At 36.5% G+C, this 19,778-nt stretch overlaps 1 protein-coding gene across 1 annotated transcript; it reads left to right on the top strand.

Moving 5' to 3' along the window:
• The first annotated feature begins 958 nt into the window (after positions 1 to 958).
• RAB36 (RAB36, member RAS oncogene family) lies at positions 959 to 13,737 on the top strand. Its single transcript, XM_075039635.1, has 11 exons — positions 959 to 1,008; positions 1,727 to 1,815; positions 2,969 to 3,057; positions 5,649 to 5,714; positions 6,691 to 6,792; positions 8,454 to 8,518; positions 9,516 to 9,567; positions 10,965 to 11,046; positions 12,681 to 12,771; positions 13,321 to 13,440; positions 13,673 to 13,737. The coding sequence occupies exons 2-11, from the start codon at positions 1,747 to 1,749 to the stop codon at positions 13,735 to 13,737; spliced, it is 801 nt and encodes a 266-aa protein (XP_074895736.1). The 5' UTR covers positions 959 to 1,008; positions 1,727 to 1,746.
• Positions 13,738 to 19,778: the final 6,041 nt, after the last annotated feature.

Below are 19,778 nucleotides of genomic sequence, written 5' to 3'. Positions count from 1 at the left end.
AGTATGGTTGAGATCACATGAGTGCCTGAAGTGATTTAAAAGCAATTCATCACAAAAGAGAATAAAGCATTAATTCTAAGTAGTGGACTAGCAATTTTGTTGAGCATTATTCTTAGTGTGGGTTTGTAAAACACAAGTGTAGTTTTTTTGTTACATACTTACTTGTTGCTTAAAATTACTTGTCCACATTGATTTGCCCTTTAACATTTTTAGTCTGCAGCAGGAATGGGAGAGGCTTGTCTCCTGAATGTTATGAGGTCCAAGCCTGTTCCAGCATTATCAAAATATGACTATTAGAATGTGAGAGCTTTCTTTTGTCCTGAAATTTGGAAATTTAAATCCTAATGAAATAAATAGCAAAATCTTTTCGCATCCTAAATTATGGTCTTGCATACTAAATGCCATCTAAACTAATGAGTTGATTAACAATACTTAGGCAATACAAAAGAGATGTGTGATTTCTTATTCCTTGTCTTTAGTGTTTGGTACATTAAAAAGCAAGATTACTAATGACTAGAAAGACATTTATATAATTCAGAATGTCTCATTAGTGGCATACACATCCTGACTCTGAAGCTGAGATGAAATCAAGTTGAAATTCTGAAAAAATCCCCTGGGAGTTTCTTTATATTTGCTACTATGCTTTAATATTAGCACTGCAACTGTTCCCCATTCCATTAGTTCCTTGTCCGCTGGGTTAATCCTGCTCTTTGTATCCGTATATACAACTATCTTTGAAGAAAATGGAACTATTTTCTTATACAGGATTAGGGGACCATTGGGTTTATTAAGGAGCAGTCTCTGAGCAAAGGAATCTGTATGGCCACTAAACCCAGTTTGTTCTTTTAAAACTAGGGCCCTATGTATAGTTAAATTACTCCAACTCCGCCTTTCCAATCTGTAAGAGAAGGGGAGGAAGGGAACTGTTGCAAGCCTGTTGCTATGGCCACGCAGCAGCAGACTGAGCTGTTTATGTAGCTGGGATCTTGCTGCATCAGCTGCTGCACGGTGAGTCCTTCCTTACGCTTTGCTACATGATGAATGTTCTTATTAGAAACATTCTTTTGAATGCCAGTAAGAAATCAGTACCCTATTAAGGGTCCCCTCCCCCAACAACCCACGAGGTTTCATTGCATAACCAAATTGATATGTCTCTAGTGGGTTATCTAAATGCATTTGTGATTTTCATGTGAACATTATTCTTTTTCCAAGTCAAACTATCTACTGATTTCGTTCTTTCTGAGTTGATCTTGGATTAAAGTTTGATGTTGTGCTAGGAAATGTGGCAGCCTCACCTTTCCTCCTTTCTTCTTCTGACCAGATGAAATCTGGTATCCCCTAACATTTATTAATGTGCATAGTGCAGAGGCATTTCAAACAATGATGAGCGAGATTTTTAAATTAAATTCTGCAAAATCTTTTGAGGGCTAAACTGCAAGCACTTATGTTGAATTAAGTGAACAATTCTCTGCCCTCCCATGGAATTAGAGTTGTTGTCTTGTAGTTTCAGAAAGCCACTGTTTGCTACTACAGCTATGTGCACTGAAGTGGTCCCTTTTACGTAAAAAACAGTTTTTTCTTTAATGCAAATAAGGTGAAAGAACTGCCAGTTGTACCGAAAGGGAAAAAAAGACAATGAACTGTTAATTTTTTCTAATCATGTTTTCCCTCTATTGAGGCAATTCCTGAATACTATGTTTCTCTTTCTATATATCCTGTCTGGTAGAATTTAGTTGAATTTGAAGGATGAAGTCCAACCTAATGCATTTGATTCCCCCGGTGAGTAGGGACAGAATAATCTCCCGGTTTCCCAAGGTAAGCATTCTTTATCCCTCTAGTCACAGTATATAGCGCCTGTCCCATTAAGCTATCTTTCCCTTGTGCTAATAGTATTTTAATTTACTGTACAGTTGATGTCTTCTGCTAAAATTACAAATTGTTTAAGGATTTCTTTCAAAGACGAATGTGACTTCATATTCCCATTCAATGCTGATATCTTTAATAATAATCCTCATTTCTTTTAACCTTTACAGAAAGTGACTCTTGCCACAAAAGTGTTATCTTATAATTTCAGCCAAACATTAATAATTACATGCTTAAACAGTTCCTACACCGAGGGGAAATAAGAACCATAGCTGATATTAAATATGCAAAAAGTCTAATTAGATCTATGTGGAGGTTTTAGTTGAAGAATTTGGGGCAATTTTAATTTTCTGTCTGTATAGGAGCCTTAGTCATACAGTAGATCAGATGTAGTAGGCACTGTAGAAACACAGACAGAAAAGAGCATTGATGTTCCCAAAGAGTTTTGTACTTGAAATATAATAGAAGAATTAAGGACAGGGAAGGACAAGAAATTACCATTCTAGTTTTTTCAGTTGTTCAAAAGTTCCTTTTAGGGGATTTAGCATTGTTTTCCATGCTTGATCTCGGCCACATATTTTGCTTTTAATTTTATGAAAACTACCACAGTTATTTTAAGCAAATACAAGATAAAATAAGTTTGTCTCATTTTTAACTAATGCGTGATTAAAAACTAGTAATAAAAATGGTGCTTTAAGCATATAAGAGATCTAAAAGACTTCGTAGTAATAATGACTTGCTGGTGGTATGCTCCCATCTGTGTTTGTCTTGTGCGTCTTAGATTACTGGGATAATTTAAGGTACTTGCTATTGTATAGAATGATGAGCAAACGTATTTGACTGTGGAAGTTTAGCTAGTGCTCAGATGCTGACACTCAGAAAGGTGGTCAAATGATGGCACTGTCCAAAGGAGTTTTTACAAACATAACTGTGGGGAAGCCTTACTGCCTTCTAACCTAAGCTATCCCTTTTCTTATGCCAGGGTATCCCTGTGCTTGTCAAACTCTTTGAATTAATCTCCTTACCTATTTTTTCCTTGCTGATTTGACTTCTTGTAAAGTAGACATCACAGTTTATCCCAGTAGCTGTTCTCTCCTTTTTTCAGTGGTACACACCTGAGGCCTGTCTGCAGTTCAAAGAGCACTTCCATGCACAGGTCAGGGCTGCTTGTCAGCAGAGCACTGGAACAGTTGGGTAAGTTTGTAATAAACCAAGTATGCAATGAAGAAAGTATTTTAAGCTCTTTATAGCCTGCTTCCCTCATAGGCTTTTCCTCCCTCATTCCTCATCTTCCTCACTCCAGTATGTTTCAAGGCAGCTAAACCTGTGCATGTGGCAGTTCTCTGACCTATTTGACAGTAAATGAATAAAGTGCCTCTTCTTCCCATAATTGTCGAAGATACCTTTTCTGCTGCCATAAGTAGCGTTGAAAAAATAGCAGAGTTGTTTAGCAACAAATAGTTGTTTAGCAACTTTGAACTAAACTCTGTTCAAAAGACTAATTGACTGTTTAAAGTTAGTGTTGAAGTTTGCATATGTAAGTCAGTATGGCAACCAAATTCTAGAGCAGGAATAGGGCAGATCTAGCCTTGCTGTATTCTCTGTTGGTGTTCCAAATGAGCAGTTAATAAAGGCTTTGGTGGGGGATATAAACATACAGCATTTCTAAGTTGCTTGAAACACGTAAAAATCTAGCTTTAGTCTTTTAGAAGTATACATGCTGAGAAATTCTCTTAAATGTTTCCTTAAAACTGGAGCAAAATTCTGGTAAATATATAGCATTGAAAAATCCAAATAAACTTTTTTATGCCCTAGTAATACTCTTTAAGTTGGTTTTTTTTTCACATCATCTCTCTCCCAGAACTGTTACTAGTACTGATCTAATTCCTGAAGCAAGGCAAGAAAGCTAAACTGTGTTAGAAATCATCACTATTCATTTAAAATAAATAGCTGTATGTTTTAGTGATTAAATGCTTCTGCATTCCAGTGTGAAGGATCTTTCATAAAGTGGAGCTTTTATGAATACTGATAATTAGCCCACTATTCTTTCAAATCTAGAGTTGTTGATTACCATGAGACTTATCATGATACCCATCTTTAAATGTAACTTTTTATTCATTTCACTAGGGAGTCTTGCTAAAAAAATTGAAGCCAAAATACATCTCTCTGAGGGGCATCAATGAGTTTATTGCTTTTTAAAAGCACAGTCACTTAGTTTCATGTAAATTTGTTACAAGTGTCCAGACAATTTCGCTAGCAAAACATGCTTTAGTGAATTGAGGCATTTTTTTTTCCCTCACCACAACCAAGATCTATTTGGTTTTTTTATTTCCAGGGTAAACCAACTCTCCAGTTCATTTATTCTGGTTACAGAGTATAGCTATAAAGCTTTATATTTTGGCTTTGTGAATATAATTAAACCACTTTCCTGTCACTGCTCTCTAAATATGATTATTAATAGGTCATTTTTTGGTGGGGAGGGGGCAGGAGGGACAGACAACTGTGTGTTTTGTACAGTAATTTTAAAGCTGGACAGGAATAACCTTTATCTTCCTTTTCCATTATCCCAAGTAATGGAATATTTCTTTGTCATTTGGAAAGGTAGTCTGAGAAATTCAATAGCTAATGGCTATATTTAAGACTCTCTTGATATTCCATCAATGTGTTAAATTGTCTAATCTAGGGAGTTTTTTTCCCCATTATGAATTAATGGAACACACACCTCTAAACCATCACTTACTCTTTTGCTTTTTCCTTAAGGTTGTTGATTTTATTCATTATTTTATCAGTAATAGTTAATCAGGCAGAGACATGTCAGCAGCTTAGGGGCCTGTGGCCACTCATTTAGTGTTGACAGGCACACAAATTGCCGCCTTTTTTTTGGAAATATTAGTCATGCAGCTTACCAGTCAAGATTTGGACTATTTGGATAACTTGGAATCAGCATCACATGGAAGCCTGATATAACTGGAAATAGTATGCAACAGAAGATTAATTCCTTTGTTTAAAAATCCACTCCTTGATATAAAAGAACATTAAACCTCTTAAGCCATTTTTGTAGCATGTACACAGGAGATGTCAATCCAAGTTTAGGTCAACAAATACACTTACATTCATTTATCCACCTATATCTCCTAAAAGATACACTACATTTAAATGTTAAGAATGCAGGCTGAGTCACCTAAAGCCCATCTGCTGTATTCTGTGGGAGGACCCAGAGCAAAGAGGATTATTTGTATGAAGCCAGCTTCAGATTAATATTATTCCACGTAGTCAGAAAATGTATTGGCTCTAACCATGTGGGCTTTTTTTTTCCCAGAGACAAATTCTGCAGTGGGTTATTTTCTATATTAGCAATTTCTTATTTCTGCACTTAGGACTTGATTTGTACTATTAAAGTCAATGAGAAACTTGTGTTTAATTTTAATGAAAAGGATGCAGATACTCTATGGTCTTAGTGCAACCTGCCAAATGTATATACTTGTAGTCAAAGCAACTTTAACAGAATACAATTTATGTCCCACTGGATTATATTTAAGAAAAAAAAAAAATACGCAGAGTAAGAAATGGACTGTTTCTGCTCCAGAGCGGTTTGGTTTTTTTGACCTTGTTCTTTCTTACAATTTAAGACTCTGATCCTGCAGCACAGTGGCATTTAGGTAAACTGGAGTCACAGGTACATGTGCTGATCGCTTGCAAATTTAAGGATCTAAATCAGAATTTTTAGAGAGAGAATGTTGAAATTGCTACTAAAAACATGTAATGTTTTCACGTATTTACAACAGGCTGAAAATATCCAAAGTGGTTGTGGTAGGAGACCTGTATGTTGGGAAAACCAGCCTTATCAACAGGTACAGTGTATCTCAGCAGATGGTTTGATTCTGCTATTTCTCAAATAAATGTTATAATGTTTCCATTCCTGTCCATTCAGTGTAGTAATTCATGGTTCTGTTTTGCACCATGGTTTTGTTATTAAATAAAAGACAAAACAGTCTACAGTCAAAACATTCCAACAGTCAAATATGATACAGTGTTTCCTTAAGAAATCCAGCCTAAAGGCTGAACAATCAGAAGGTACAATAAAAAAAAAAAAAAATCTTTCCAGTGTCTAGTCTTGGTTTCATGTTTTCTCTTTACTTGCAGGATTGTTCACTGAAGCATTTTTAAGTCATCCTTGTGTGGGTACCTGTACTCATTTCTACAGCTGCAAGACTGTAGAGGAAGCTCAAGTTTTTCTGTAGCTTATAAAATAAGACAGATAAAATGCAGAATGCCTTAAAGAATAGTTATTTCATTCTTTACTGGATGTTAGAAACAGCTTTTATGCTTTTTGTATCTAAGTCCAGTGAACAGATCACTGAATTTCTGTAGCTTATGGTCACCATGACAACTTTCTGTCTATGTTTGTGTTGTATTATTTCTTCCACGTTCTTAAGTAGATATGGTAAGTTTTTTATCTAATTAATTAATCATTTGGCTCATTTATTAAGCGTATATAATTATATATATCTCTATAAAATATAAATATATTCTTTATATAATATATTCCCTTGTAACTAAAACTATAAGGTACTACATCTTCCTTGACAGTCTGAAGATATTTTGTTCTGATTTTCATCTCATCCTGAGAGCTTACTAGTTGTATATGCTTTCTAGTTTGTTATCCAGTATCTCCTGTTTTAAAATCAGTTTCTTGGTGTTTTTATATATGCTTCTGCAATATATAGCCACTCCACAGTTAGTTAATTCTTTTCTTCATAATTTACCCCAGATAGTGTTTTGCAGTTATTTGTAGCTGGATGTTTCTATTTTTTTTTCTTATTGCAGATTTTGTAAAGATAATTTTGACCGAGACTACAAGGCGACCATTGGAGTGGATTTTGAAATTGAACGTTTTGAAATAATTGGAATACCATATAATCTCCAGATGTAAGTTGAAACAGCATGGTTAAGTATTGCACAGAGTACATTCTCAGCAGAGCTTGAATTGCTGCAGGCTCCAGTGCAATAAAGATTTTTAAGAAATAATAAAGTTGCACAAAGAATAGTGTGATCTGAAAAACAGATTCTGTGCCTGGACTTGCAGTTTTAGTAAAAATTTTACTCTTTTTAATTTGTTATTCCTAAAAAACGTTATAAGTTTGTCAATGACAATTCATCTTGGAGGTCTTGCACTGTTTCTGCCTTTTTTACTTAAGTTTCTTGAAAGAGAAGTGGAAGCTTTTCCCACAGACTTTGTACGGTTATACTGTTACACCATTCTGTCATTTGAGTTTAGTAGACACAATGAGCACTGAACTTGGCTTTACTGGGAGTTTTATTGCTGCAGCCATTGAAATTAATAGTAATGTGTCCAGGGATTTCAGCATCTCTTAATTAGGGACTAATTGAATCTCCCCAAATTGTAGAAAGACTGGAGTGTTTTTATTAGAGTTTGAACCTAAAATCTTTGATTTTCAGCTTTGTTTATCAGACTAGTGGGAATCCTGGCCTTCTCTCACCTGCTTTGGTTCTGCTGAAGGATGTCCTTTGGTATTTCGAGTGGATAGCAATATTGTTCTGTAGAGGGCGTTATTGAATCATCTATGCTGTAGCGTGACCTAGAGCAGAAACAAGATGCTTTGCATGTATTTTTAGTGCATGAATCTTAAAAACTTTCTCACTTAGGAACACCTTTTTTTCTGAACTATCATTGATGTAAATAGATGGCTAATGGGATTTATTGAAAAATACTTAGAAATCCATTTCCCACTGATTTCAGTGCCATTGTGTTTTTGAAAATTCTGCTAGGCACTATCCTTTTGGAACTTGAGTCCCTCTAAAAGTCTAAACTGATTTATCAGTGTTTTGCCAGCTGAAGCAATAAGGTTCATGAGCTACTAAATGTCAGGTTGTATTATCCACAGAATCTTCAGTGGCTAGGTAGAACATTTCCATATGATAAGCACTAGTGCCCCCTCTTGCTAAGGGATTTCCATACAAGATAAATTTGCAAGTATCTGTGACTGGCAGTACTAGGCCATAACAAAACCCCAAACGTCTGTAGTGCTAGCAGTAGCTGAGACTACTGCATATCATGCTCTTAATAAGAAACACTTGATTTTTCTTTAATGCTGTCATTAGTACCTGATGGACTGAGCTGTAGGTCTCTAATTTGTAGTGTATGGACAGTTATTATATGTAGCAGTTGCTAATGGGCTAATACATGATTTAGCTAGTATTAGCACAGAAAGTTCTCAAAATTAGCTTGCTCTAGAAATACATGCAACTGACATAGGTGAGGAAAAAATAATTTAAGTGTATTACCATGCAGAATATGAATATTTGAATTGTGTCTCCAAAATGACCAGTATTTAAAAAAAAAACAAACCCAAAAAACCCCAAACAAACAGAGTTCAAATATCTTCATTAAATAATACAGCTTTACTGTATTTCTATCAGTAGTTAATGAATAATATGTTCCAGATGGTAACACTTCTCTGGTATCACATTCTTCTCCAACTTGTACCAGTCTGCTGCTTCATTAGCATGCTTACTCAGGTTACATTGGGTTTCATTAACCTGAATTTCTTTTTTCCCCCATTGCACAGATGGGACACAGCAGGTCAGGAAAAGTTCAAGTGCATTGCATCTGCTTACTACCGAGGAGCAGAGGGTGAGAACAACATTAGTTTGATCCTGGCTGTGACAGGAGGTTATACTTTATACAGAAACATATATGCATACGTGCTCCTTGGAAAGGTACCTGTAGACACAGTGTGGTAGAACGGATTGTCCATTATTGGAGAGAAGTAGGGACTAAAAAGATCATGAATTGATATATTCTCACATCTTGTCCCGGGTTCGGCTGGGGTAGAGTTAATTTTCACAAGAAGCTGGGAGGGGACACAGCCAGGATAGCTGACCTGAGCTAGCCAAGGACATATTCAATACCATATGACATCATGTTCAGTATATAAACTGAGCGAGCTGGCCAGGGGGAGGAGTGAGTGCGGCTTGGGAATGGGCTGGGCACTGGGTGTGCGTCACTCGCTTCATATACTCTTTTATTAGTATTATTGTTACTATTATTGCTTCTCTCTTTGTGTTGTCCTATTAAACTGTCTTTATCTCAACCCATGAGTTTTTACATTTTTCTTGCAATTCTCTTCCCTATCCCACCAGGGGTGGGGGAGGAGTGAGTGAGCAGCCACCTGGTGCTTAGTTGCCGGCTGGGCCTAAACCATGACACACCTGCAAGCTCTGAATGTTCTGATGATGCAGGGATAAAAATTGGCACTTGTGTGTAGGGGGAAAAGAATTTGGGTTTGGGTAAGATTATTGCTGAAGTTAGAAGTGGATACTTCTAGCATTTCCTTTGGTAAGAGGCAGTTTCTGCAGGAATTAAAGTGGTCCCAAAATAGAAGGAGTAATAGCACTATAAACTGCAGACTACAGTTAAAGACTAAATAAGTTGAAGGCTGAGGAATTCTTACTGGGTGCTAGAGAAGGAAGAGGAATGAGCAAATGGATGGTCTTCCATCTCCTCTGTGTTAAATCTGCTCTTGTACTCTATATGTAAACATACTCTCCATTTAACAAGATGAGTTGGAGAGACTTCTGATACACTTTCTAACTTATTACTTTTTTTCTGTTCTTGTCTTTTATTGCAGTTATAATAACAGTGTTTGATCTGGCCGATATCCAGACTTTGGATCACACCAAGTAAGTTTCTGTATTTTGGCTTAGCCTTTAAAGCTTTTACAGCAGGTTTAATTGTCTTGGATAGCCTGTAGTTGCTGAGAACTTGCTGGATTGTGAGTGTATTTTCTATTGAGCTAAGAAATGAAGAATGACAGTCACTTGTTTGGATTACATAGGGTGGGATTTTTATGAAGAAAATGCAGGGCATAAATTTGAACACTTACGCTTGACTTCCTTTATAGTCAGTGGAGAGAAGGCGGCACTTCAGTAAGAGCTTGATCCTTCCAAAACTAGACATGCAGGAAGACATGAAGTGCATCCTTTTTTCTCCGTTTGCTATAAACAGAATAACAGGCTGGCATCTGATGTAAATGGTGGAATTGATGACATGCATCTCATGCGTAATGTCTCAAAAGCCTTTCATTTTCTAGGTGCACTGCTAGCCTGAAATTATTTTCTTTCTCTAGTTTCTGTAGTGATTCTGTTGGGAAACAGGCTGTCAAAAAGAGGAGAGAGAATTAAAAACTGAAAGTATATGTAAATATAGCTAAACTTGCTGGTTCAGATACTTGTAATGGTTTGGTTACATCAGCATGCTAATTGTTATGTGTAAACTTATTTTGCTTTTAGTGCAGGCTGCAAAACCCTACATGGATCTATGATCCACGTTGTTATCGCCAGCTCAGAGTGTATATATTTCTAACATACTGTTGTGACCGTAATGAAGGTACATGTTTCTTTACAACCTGTACCTGGTCTTATTTGAATCTGTATTAGACTATTTCCTTAGACTGCTGCTGTGGTACTTAGCTCATTTACATAGGACTTTGTAAAATAATATATATATTAGCATCTCTGCTTGGCTGAAAATAATTGAAGCCTGTGAACCTGATTTCCCACATATGCACACACTCCCTTCCATCCTTGACTTGTGTTGGATGACTCAGGAGGAACTTGATTGCTGGAGTAACAAAAATATAAAAGCTTATGAGACAAGAATCATGCAGCCTTCATAAGGAGCTGTTTCATAATGCTGAATAGATTATTTCACTCTTCTTTATTCCCATTTGCATCTGATCTGCTATGTTGTTCATATCTTTTCCTCTGCTTCTTGTTTTCTTATTCCTTATCTCAATCAAAACTTTGTCCCCTCCCTTATACTGATAAATACTCTCTCTTGTTGCTAAAATCATTGTTGATTTTGCACTCTACAGTGGTCATGTTTGAACTTTTCCTTAGTGGAAGACGTATTTAAAGCAGTTGGAATAGCTCCTGGTCTCTTTCTGTCTAGAAAATAAGTTTTTTGATACTCTCACGTAAATTCATCCTCTCACTTTTCTTGTGATCCTGTTATCTGTCACTTTCTCCTATATTCCTCAGTCCCTCTGCCTGATTTTCATTTCTTTTTTGTATTTCAGACAGTGGCTAGAAGATGCATTGAGGGAGAATGAGCCAGATTCCAGCTTCATCTTTCTAGTTGGAACAAAAAAAGATTTGGTGGTAAGTAAATTGAATGCAGATAAGGAAATCGGATTTCCTCTAGTTCCTCAAGTAATTTCCCTTCCAAGTTGTACTCAATGTTGTTGAGATAAAGGTCTTGAGGGAAAAACCTAAACAGAAGGAAAGAAGATCACAGGTGAATAGAATGGCAGACTTGGTTCCAAGTTAAGAAGACACTTCTGAAAAAATGGGTAGTTAGTATAATATCCCTATTTCTATTCCTTGCATGACATTTTTCAGGCACCTGCAGACATCTGAAAAGGCAAAGAAAAGTTGGGTGCACAAAAGAATGGAGTACCTAATGATCTTGAAGGTTTTGTTTGTTAGTTTTTTTTAGGACAGTGTGTTCATTATGCAGGAACAGGGAAGAATTCTTACTTAATTGAATGTGACATCTTTTTCAGAAGAACAGGATATAATGCACTCACCGTATACCATTCTGAGTCTTGTGTTTGTCTTTCTCTAGCTATCAATACTTAATTCTTAAGGATTTCAAAACAAACTTGCTGCTTCTGCTGTTTAGTTGATTATTTTATTTTTTTTTTAATTTCCCCCCCCCGCCAGCTGCCACAGTATCACTTATGCAGTTTGTTTCTTACCCTTCACTGAAAATAAGTCCCAGAAAACTGCATGTCTGTCAGTTTTTTCTGGTACTTTGTGTTGCTTATGCTGCTTTTTCTGAGTTGCAGTAAAAGCTAAATGTGCCAGACCTCTGAGGACGCAGATCTCAAGTCTTGTCTAAGCTAGAATTTGTTACTGTAAACTAGTTTCTGTTTTTAGAAACAACTGAAAGGGAGACAAGAGCAGAGCAAAGGATTGTAGGTTCTAGGTATTACTTCAGTATGAAACCAATATCTTCCCAACTGGATTCACTGTACTTCTCATCTTGACGTCACATCATCCTTTCCAAATTTTTAGAATTCTTCTCAATTGTGCAGAGGTTCCCCATTGTAAGACAATGCACAGAAAACTGTACAAACAAAGATGACTTGTATCATCCATCATAAATGGGCTAGAAATTGAAAGCAAATAGCAACATACTGATACGGTTGATCACAGAGAACAAATGACGGGAAATATACCTGAAAAGTAAGTGCAAGGAAGAAAAATCCATTGGAGAGGCAAGAAATTTTAGTCTTAAGAAGAGATTAAAAAAAGAGCAAAAATAGAAAGGGGGGAAGGCAGTTGTGTTACAACATAGTAAAAACAGATGGAGTAGAAAAAAGGATCTGAGACAGAGACAAGATTAAACCCAAAGAACCATTGTGATTAGTTGGTCCTGCAAGTCTTCTGCTGAGAATGGTGGGGTGACAAGAATTTAAAGACTAGTAACTGGGCTGTTGTCTTTATAGCTCCCTACCACACTATACAGTTAGATACAACAGTCATACTTGTTAACTGTTGTTTGTTTCAATGCTGTGGGAGGTGAGTGGAGACTTCCATTTTAAAAGCAGTACTAAGTACTTGAATGTTCATTCTTGCAATCATGTCTGATTGCACAAGTTCTAAGGCAAGGCCAGAAAGGCCACTGTGAAAACTGGAAGCATCACAGTATAGGTGTTAGCAGTACCTCTATGTTATTACCAGCCCATATACACTTCTTATGTTAAAGTTATTCCATATTATTTACTCAGTCAGATGCTGTGTGTGAAAGGACAGAGCTAGATGCCATCCGCTTTGCCAATGAGATGCAAGCAGAATATTGGTCTGTTTCAGCTAAAACAGGTAAGTTACTGCAAAGGATGTAAAAACAGTGCAACCACAAAGGTTTATGTTAAGGTGGGAGAAGTTGAAGTTCCTTATCCCCCCATTCCCATGCAGGTTTTTTTGTTGTTCTTGCATTTTGTTGCTATTGGAAACTTCAGGTTTATTAATGGTTGATTGTATTTGAGTATTTGTATGTGTGATTGCACTGTCATGTTTACAGAAAGGAGTACTTGAGCTGCTGTGCAATGTCTAAGCATGTTTAATTCATAGGTAGTTACATAAATACACATGTGCATTGCTACTCAACATTAGCAATGAAAAAAAGATTATACCACACACTGAATTCTTTCTGTGGCTGACTAAAAATAAAGGTACAGTACAGGGTACAGTGTTCCAGAGTAAGAAAATGAGAAATCATCTCTGCAGTGATCAGAATGGAGGACAGATTGTTGGAAAGGCCTGTTCTGTCCCGTATGGAGCATGATCTGTTCACAAATGTGCTTGTTATGCTTGATAGTGTGTTGATGTGCAGTTGTAAAACCACATAATTTCTGTCCTGTTTCCTAGGGGAAAATGTCAAAGAGTTCTTTTCCCGAGTTGCTGCCTTGGCCTTTGAACAGTCCATGATAAAGGAACTGGAGAAAACTGCTGGACACATGGCCCAAATTGGGGCAGGAAACCTCATCAGTATGTTAAGTTTTGGTTTTTGTATGTATTTTCCTTGTTTACAGTCTGAAGGATTGAGGAAGTTTTTCAAGCAATAAAGCCTGTTTCAGACACCTGCAACCATATTCATGTCATTGTATATCTGAGTTCTAGCATATAGGAGTGGCTGGGGCTACATTCAGCTTTTGTTATCCTTAGTATTGGATGGTATAATTTCTTGTGAATGGATTTTATAACTTTTTTGTTTTTACAGAAATGGAAAAGAACATGATGGAAATCCCAGAAGGCAAAACTCAAGTCAGCTTGGGTTGCTGCTAACTGTCAACAGTTTCTGCAAGCGCCATGCTTCTCTCTAGTCCAACATAGAGCACCTGCAACTATAAAAGCTCTCAAGCCAGAAAGTTTTATTTTTGGAAATGATGGAGGAAAAATTTATCCAAACTTTCTTTTTGTGAGTTCCCTTGCTGCTGCAGGCTTACTTGTGCAGGATGGTACAACTGTTACATAAACCTTTCTCTGTGTAGTGGAAACATAACATCCTTGTCTTAATGCAAGAAGGCATTGCCAGTGCCATGTGCTCACCTGTCTGCCAGAAACACTTGTAGTCAAAAGTTATGTAATTTTCATGTGGTGTTCTTTCATCATTCTCTAGAAGTCTTAGATAGTGAAGTTGTGTTCTCATAGGAGCAGAAAACAAATGGCAGTTCAGAATAAAAGGTGCTATCCATATGTTTCTGCCTTTTAAGATAATGGTATAAAATAATTCTGACTTCCTTTTATGGATTCCAAATATTTTAAAACTGTTCCAAAAGAAATCTTTTTACGTAACAGGTATGGAAGTACACAAATGCATAGTTTCCACTGTGGTTTCCCCATCCAGGAAAAATCTATTATTTTTCATTTTCCACTTGAGAACCAGAGCCCAGTATTTAAATATTTCCAAGTCTAGGAGAAGTCCAGGTAGGAACTTTGTTGTTTTATCCTAGCTGTCTAATATTTTTAAAATGTTACCAGATAAGAATGCTATTCTTTTCCACTCTCTTGAATAAGAAAGAATGGTCACATAGGTGCATGACATGGAATACATGAAATCTAATTTTTCTGTCTTCCAAAGAGAATCCTTCTCTGGATTGATCTTCATGAATATTGTCTACACTGCAGTTCTACTTTGTTGCTAAGAGTAATTTTTTCATTTTATTCTAACTGCATTTTTTTGTTTGTAGTAATGTAACATGATTCTGGAATGACCTGCAGTCTCAGTCATGAACTTGTTCATCCCCGTCTGTGTAGAAACTCTGAGGTGATAAGGTTAGATTTGATACTGCTACTAAACTCTTAGTCACTCTATCTGCTTTTACTGGATAAGATAATTTGATCACTAGATGGTGGCAGCAATTTGATCCACTGCTTGATAAAAGCAGTAATGGCAGAGAAATAATTTTGCTATTTTGTAAAAAGACTTGTGAGCATGTGGGGTATGGGAAAAGATGGAGTTCTCCAAAGTAGACACATGCTTGTTAAGCTCTAAGGTACTTGCCATATGAAGGTGTCATTACTGAATGCTTATGGTAGAACCAGCTCTCTGGACACGTTGCTGTGACTTGGTGTGCTGGCTGGATCAAAAAACCGTTGCCCCAGTTTTGCCTTTTCAAATATCTTTTGACATAACCTTGTGAAATTAGTTCTTTAGAAACTACAATCATTGTTTAATGGGGAGAGATTAGCTCTGGGTACCACTGAATTTCATCGAAGTAAAGCAGCTTTGCAATGCTCTTCTGTTCTTTGGGCAACAATGACTGATGCCAAAAGATATCCCTGTTTTAAAAGTCATTCCTGCTGACAAATGACACTGCCAGAAATTTGAATGACAAATAATGTTGCCAGAAATTACTATAGCAAATATTTGGTCAGTATTTGTGAAATTGTATTAGTATCATTGAGTATGATAATTAGGTTTAAACTGCAAAAGTAAAAAAAAAAAGAAAGGGAAATACACTCATTTTATTTCCCTCTAATTTTTCCAGTATCTCACTGAATTTTAATATTCAGTTCTGAGTATCTAGTTAGTGATATTTCTCTGAAGATAAATGAGATGCTGTAAATCTTTTGCTTGCACTAAACCATACAAATTTATGGTCCTTCAAAACTACTATAAGCACTCAAATGAAAGAATTACCAACGCAATCAAAGTGGGACAACAGAAAGACTGCTTCTCTAACAAATCTATCAGCAGCTTATAACTCCATACTTCTAAGATTCAAATCCAACATTATGTGCTATGCTGGCATAAAAAAAAAAAAAAGTAGAACATCTTCTATAATGCTCTAAATTTCATACTGCAATTATTTTAAATGGAGAGAAAGAAGAAAACCTATGGACAGTTACAAGTTACAGTTTCTTAAGATACTCATTCAGTCATTACAGAAAAAAACAGTATCTGGAAAACTGATTGTAACAGGATCTTTCAGATTTGAGCTGCTGAGAAAAAAAAAAAACATTTCTTAATAAATCTATGTATCAAACTGCAAATATTCTAGATTCCCTGCCATTCCCCCTGCCCCAAACTGTTTGATAAGAAATAGGAAAAAGTAGAGAAAAGATGACTAAAACACCCTTTTTATTACTTTTATTTTCTTATGACATAAGTTAGAGCAGCTTCATAGAATATGATGAATAGAGATCTAGGAACTCTGTGTCTTTTTTTTATCGGACAATCTTCACTTTGGCAATTGTACTGATTCTGTTGGCAAAGATGCAAATGTAGCATTTGGTGGAGAAAATGAATATGTGTGGGTAGGTAGGGAGTTATTTATCCAAATGTGTAATATTTTGACCTTATGATGTTCTATGTATTTGTTCATCTCTCAAATCTGTTTCACAAGGATGACGAATATACACTCCACTTGTACCATGTACTGCACGGAGTGGGCAGCTTAGCCATGGTCTTCATGTTTACTGAGTTTGAATGAGAGTAGAAAAGATGGTTCACTCTACTGCAGCAAATCATGTTGTCTAGGCTAGGTGCTAGGTTTCTCTGCAGACATATTGGTGTTAGCAGCTGCAAAATGACTCATAACAAATCTATGAAAAGATCAGGATTCCACTCCTGTCCTGTCCCCCCTTGAAAAAATATATCTCCTAAGTGTTTATTTCATTGCTAAGCTCAATTATTGTACAAAATCACAGAGATGCAATCTCTTCAACAATGCAATCATGTTGCTTGGAAAATCAACTAGGACAGTTTTTTCTAGTGATTCAGTACATTGCTTGATGTCATTACTGGTTTGTATCTTCTGGAGCTCCAAAAACTTCACATATAAATGTAGTACTCAGTCATTAACTATCACTTGACAATGGTCTGACTCCATCTATTCCATGGTGGATGCTTTGAGACCGGGTTTTTTTTGGTTGGTGGGGGTATTTTTTGCTTTTTTTCTTTGGTTTGTTGGTTTTGGGGAGTGTTTTTTTAGCCCCACTGAGACTTCCCCTGCAAAGAACTTGGTATTCATAATTGATCATCTAAAATTAATCTTGGATCATGTTGCAAATGATGAATTGCTTAGGAAAGAACAAAGGAAACTAACTTTGGAAAAATAAATGTAAATTTGCAAGTTCTTAAATATTTATCTCTGGTCTATGTTTTATCTATGTATGTTAATCCATTCTGTCAGCAACTTAATTGGCTTTGAAGAAGCCTTAATATTGTGGAAAACAGTGTTGGAACAACTGTATTAACTCTAAACATACGCTAAACCATGATTTTTATACCAGTTGAAGTCCTTATAGTGATCATGGCAACAGTTGCAGTGCCAGCTTCCTTGTGGAATTTGCAGGTGAGAAATTGGAGAAGTGAAATTCAGAGGCAGTCTGAAGCAAATTTAAACAGCAACTGTAATAATAAATTTCCCCCAAAGTACTAAAGTTATGCTGTTTCTTTTCTTAATAAGTAGAAGCTAATGTGTTAATGAGTTCCTGCTTAAATAAGTACGCATATCTTTTTCAGCAAAACAACTAGTAGTGGATCAAAAGCTGTTTAAGAAACAGTCACCTGACAGGCAAAGTTCATTTCTTACTATAAAAGCCTTTCCTTTTAATTTTTAATGATGTTGTTACTGCCTTTTGAGTGATTATTTGACACTTAGGATTTTATTATATATATTCTTATAGGTCATGTGATTCAGATCTTTCTGAATCCTGTTGGTTCCCAGCTCATGCTTGCCTTGTTGTGGTACAACCGGAGTCCATTCTTCGTGAATAAATCTGCCCCCTCTGTGTCTTTTCAGGTTTTCATCAATAGTTAGAGGTTGTTCTAGGGAGTACAATATAACGTACTGGTGAGTGAATGCTATAACTCCTCTCTGTATCACATCCTCTGAGCATGTGAGTTAAAATGAAGTGTTTGACAAGTTGAAGTTCTAGCAGAATGTGCATTTGGTACTGGAAATGGTTGATCGGTTTCTTGTATTTTTGGCCAGAAGGTTGTTCTCACAGCGAGAAACTGCCATTCTCTGAATTCTAAGGATAGTTCCCATTTTTCTGGGTTCATAGAATGATTTAGACTGGTTGGGACTTCTTGAGACTTACCAGCCTTGTCAAACTCTACCAGAGTGCTGCTTTGTGCTACAAAAATATGGTTTCTTGGTTTCAGCCACAGATTAATCAGAAATCAGAAATCATGTTTTATTTCTCTTTTTAAAAAGTCTGCTTATGTCCTACCTTTTTTTCCCCTCTCTTCCCTCCTCCCCCCCCCTTACAAAACCTCTGATTCTCTCGTGTGGGATCATGCTGAAGAAACAGTTCATAAAGTGACATCTCAGGAGCTTTTAAGACTAAACCGACTAGCTCCTCTTTCCACAAGAGGGAGCTCTACGGTCACTGGAGTACTAGTTCTGTGTTGCCTGAGAAGGGCTTTGCAATCTCTTGTAGGCCAGCAGAGGGTATGTGCTGGACAGTCTGTCTGTAGTTTAGCCCATTCATCACAGGATTTTCAGTCTCAAATCACAGGTATGTGTCTGCCAGAATAGCCTTAATGAATTTTTGTATCCTATTAAAATAATACTGTGTTGAATGCATAAAGTATCAGCAAAAATTCGGAGATCCCTTCAATTCCCACTGGAATTTCTGATGTTGTAGTACCTCAATAGATTAAAAAGGGTGCAGTTATTTAATAGTGTTATCCACTGAAAGTTAAGTGTGCATACAGAAATCCCTCCTCCGACTCATCAGAATTCTTACTCCCTCCAGAAAGGTCACAAATGTCAGAAAAGTGAACCCAGATAGAAAAAACTCTAGACATAAAAAAATCAGAACTGTGAGACTTCAGTAAAAGTAACATATGAATTCAGAACATATCCCTGTGATGTAATATACCTGTCATTATTATAACCATGCCAGTACAGTCTTAAGTTTCATATTATCCAAAATATATTGCATGTCAGAATTTCATTGTTCAAACTGGCACTGAGGCAAACAAATAGCAAACAGTATCAATGGTGAAAAGCCAATTTACTTTATTTCTGTGAAAGACTGAGATTTCTTGAAAGACTTATAGAGGTATTTACTAAACATATAGATTTTATTATGATTTAGATTATAACCTGTTTTCCATATAGGTCAGCCGATGCCTATTAAGTGTTAAAAGCTGAGGAAACAAGTGCAGGAAAAGAGGTTAAAGCCAGGAAACAAAAACGAAGAGGGATGAACTATGCAAAACTGAATACATTAGCCATTCATGATATGTCTGAAAATACACGACAGTATTTTGTTTGGCATATAAAAAAGCACGAAGAGAAAAACTGTTTAATGGATTAGGAAACATTACGTATCTCAAAGGTAAGAGAGCTACTCCTGTGGATTTGTGCTTTTCATTCTTACAGGATTTTATTAGTTCTTGTTGGGGCTATATCCTACCCTCTTGTCTAGTAATACCTATCGGAAAAGGTATACCTCACTGCAGGCATGAAAGAAGCAGGTTTATGGGGGATAGGAGGTGTACATATCTCACTCTTTCCTATCGTCCAAACAGGCAAGATAGAACTTCAGGTGTATTTGTTACCACTTTTTCAGAGGTTGAATTAGTACATTTATTACCTTAGTAGAAAGGATAGAGGGCTTAAGATCGTGTACTATGATTGCAGAAGGAGTCATACTCAGCAACCAGACTTTTGTTTAAATCACTTGCCACCCTTCACCCAGAGCTGAGGCATGGGACTCTGAGTTATTGGGGCTAGGATAATATACAGGACAAAAGTGGGACTAATGCCTGAAAAAAGCAGGCTTTATGTTAATAGCATAGCGATTTTTGGAGTACCAGTTGCCCATCTCAGAAATCCAGCTTGTCATGAATTGTCAAGGAAGGA

The sequence above is a fragment of the Buteo buteo genome, chromosome 11 (genome assembly GCF_964188355.1).
Source record: "Buteo buteo chromosome 11, bButBut1.hap1.1, whole genome shotgun sequence".
Classification (NCBI taxonomy): domain Eukaryota; kingdom Metazoa; phylum Chordata; class Aves; order Accipitriformes; family Accipitridae; genus Buteo; species Buteo buteo.
The sequence above is the reverse complement of the archived record's forward strand: the minus strand, read 5'-3'. Positions and strand labels throughout refer to the sequence as shown.

Excerpts from the sequence above, each read along its gene's own strand:
- RAB36 (XM_075039635.1), top strand. The coding sequence starts at position 1,747 with ATGAAGTCCAACCTAATGCATTTGATTCCCCCGGTGAGTAGGGACAGA. Across the intron at positions 1,816-2,968 it reads TAATCTCCCGGTTTCCCAAG|TGGTACACACCTGAGGCCTG; the intron begins GTAAGCATTCTT and ends TCCTTTTTTCAG. Across the intron at positions 13,441-13,672 it reads TGGGGCAGGAAACCTCATCA|AAATGGAAAAGAACATGATG; the intron begins GTATGTTAAGTT and ends TTGTTTTTACAG.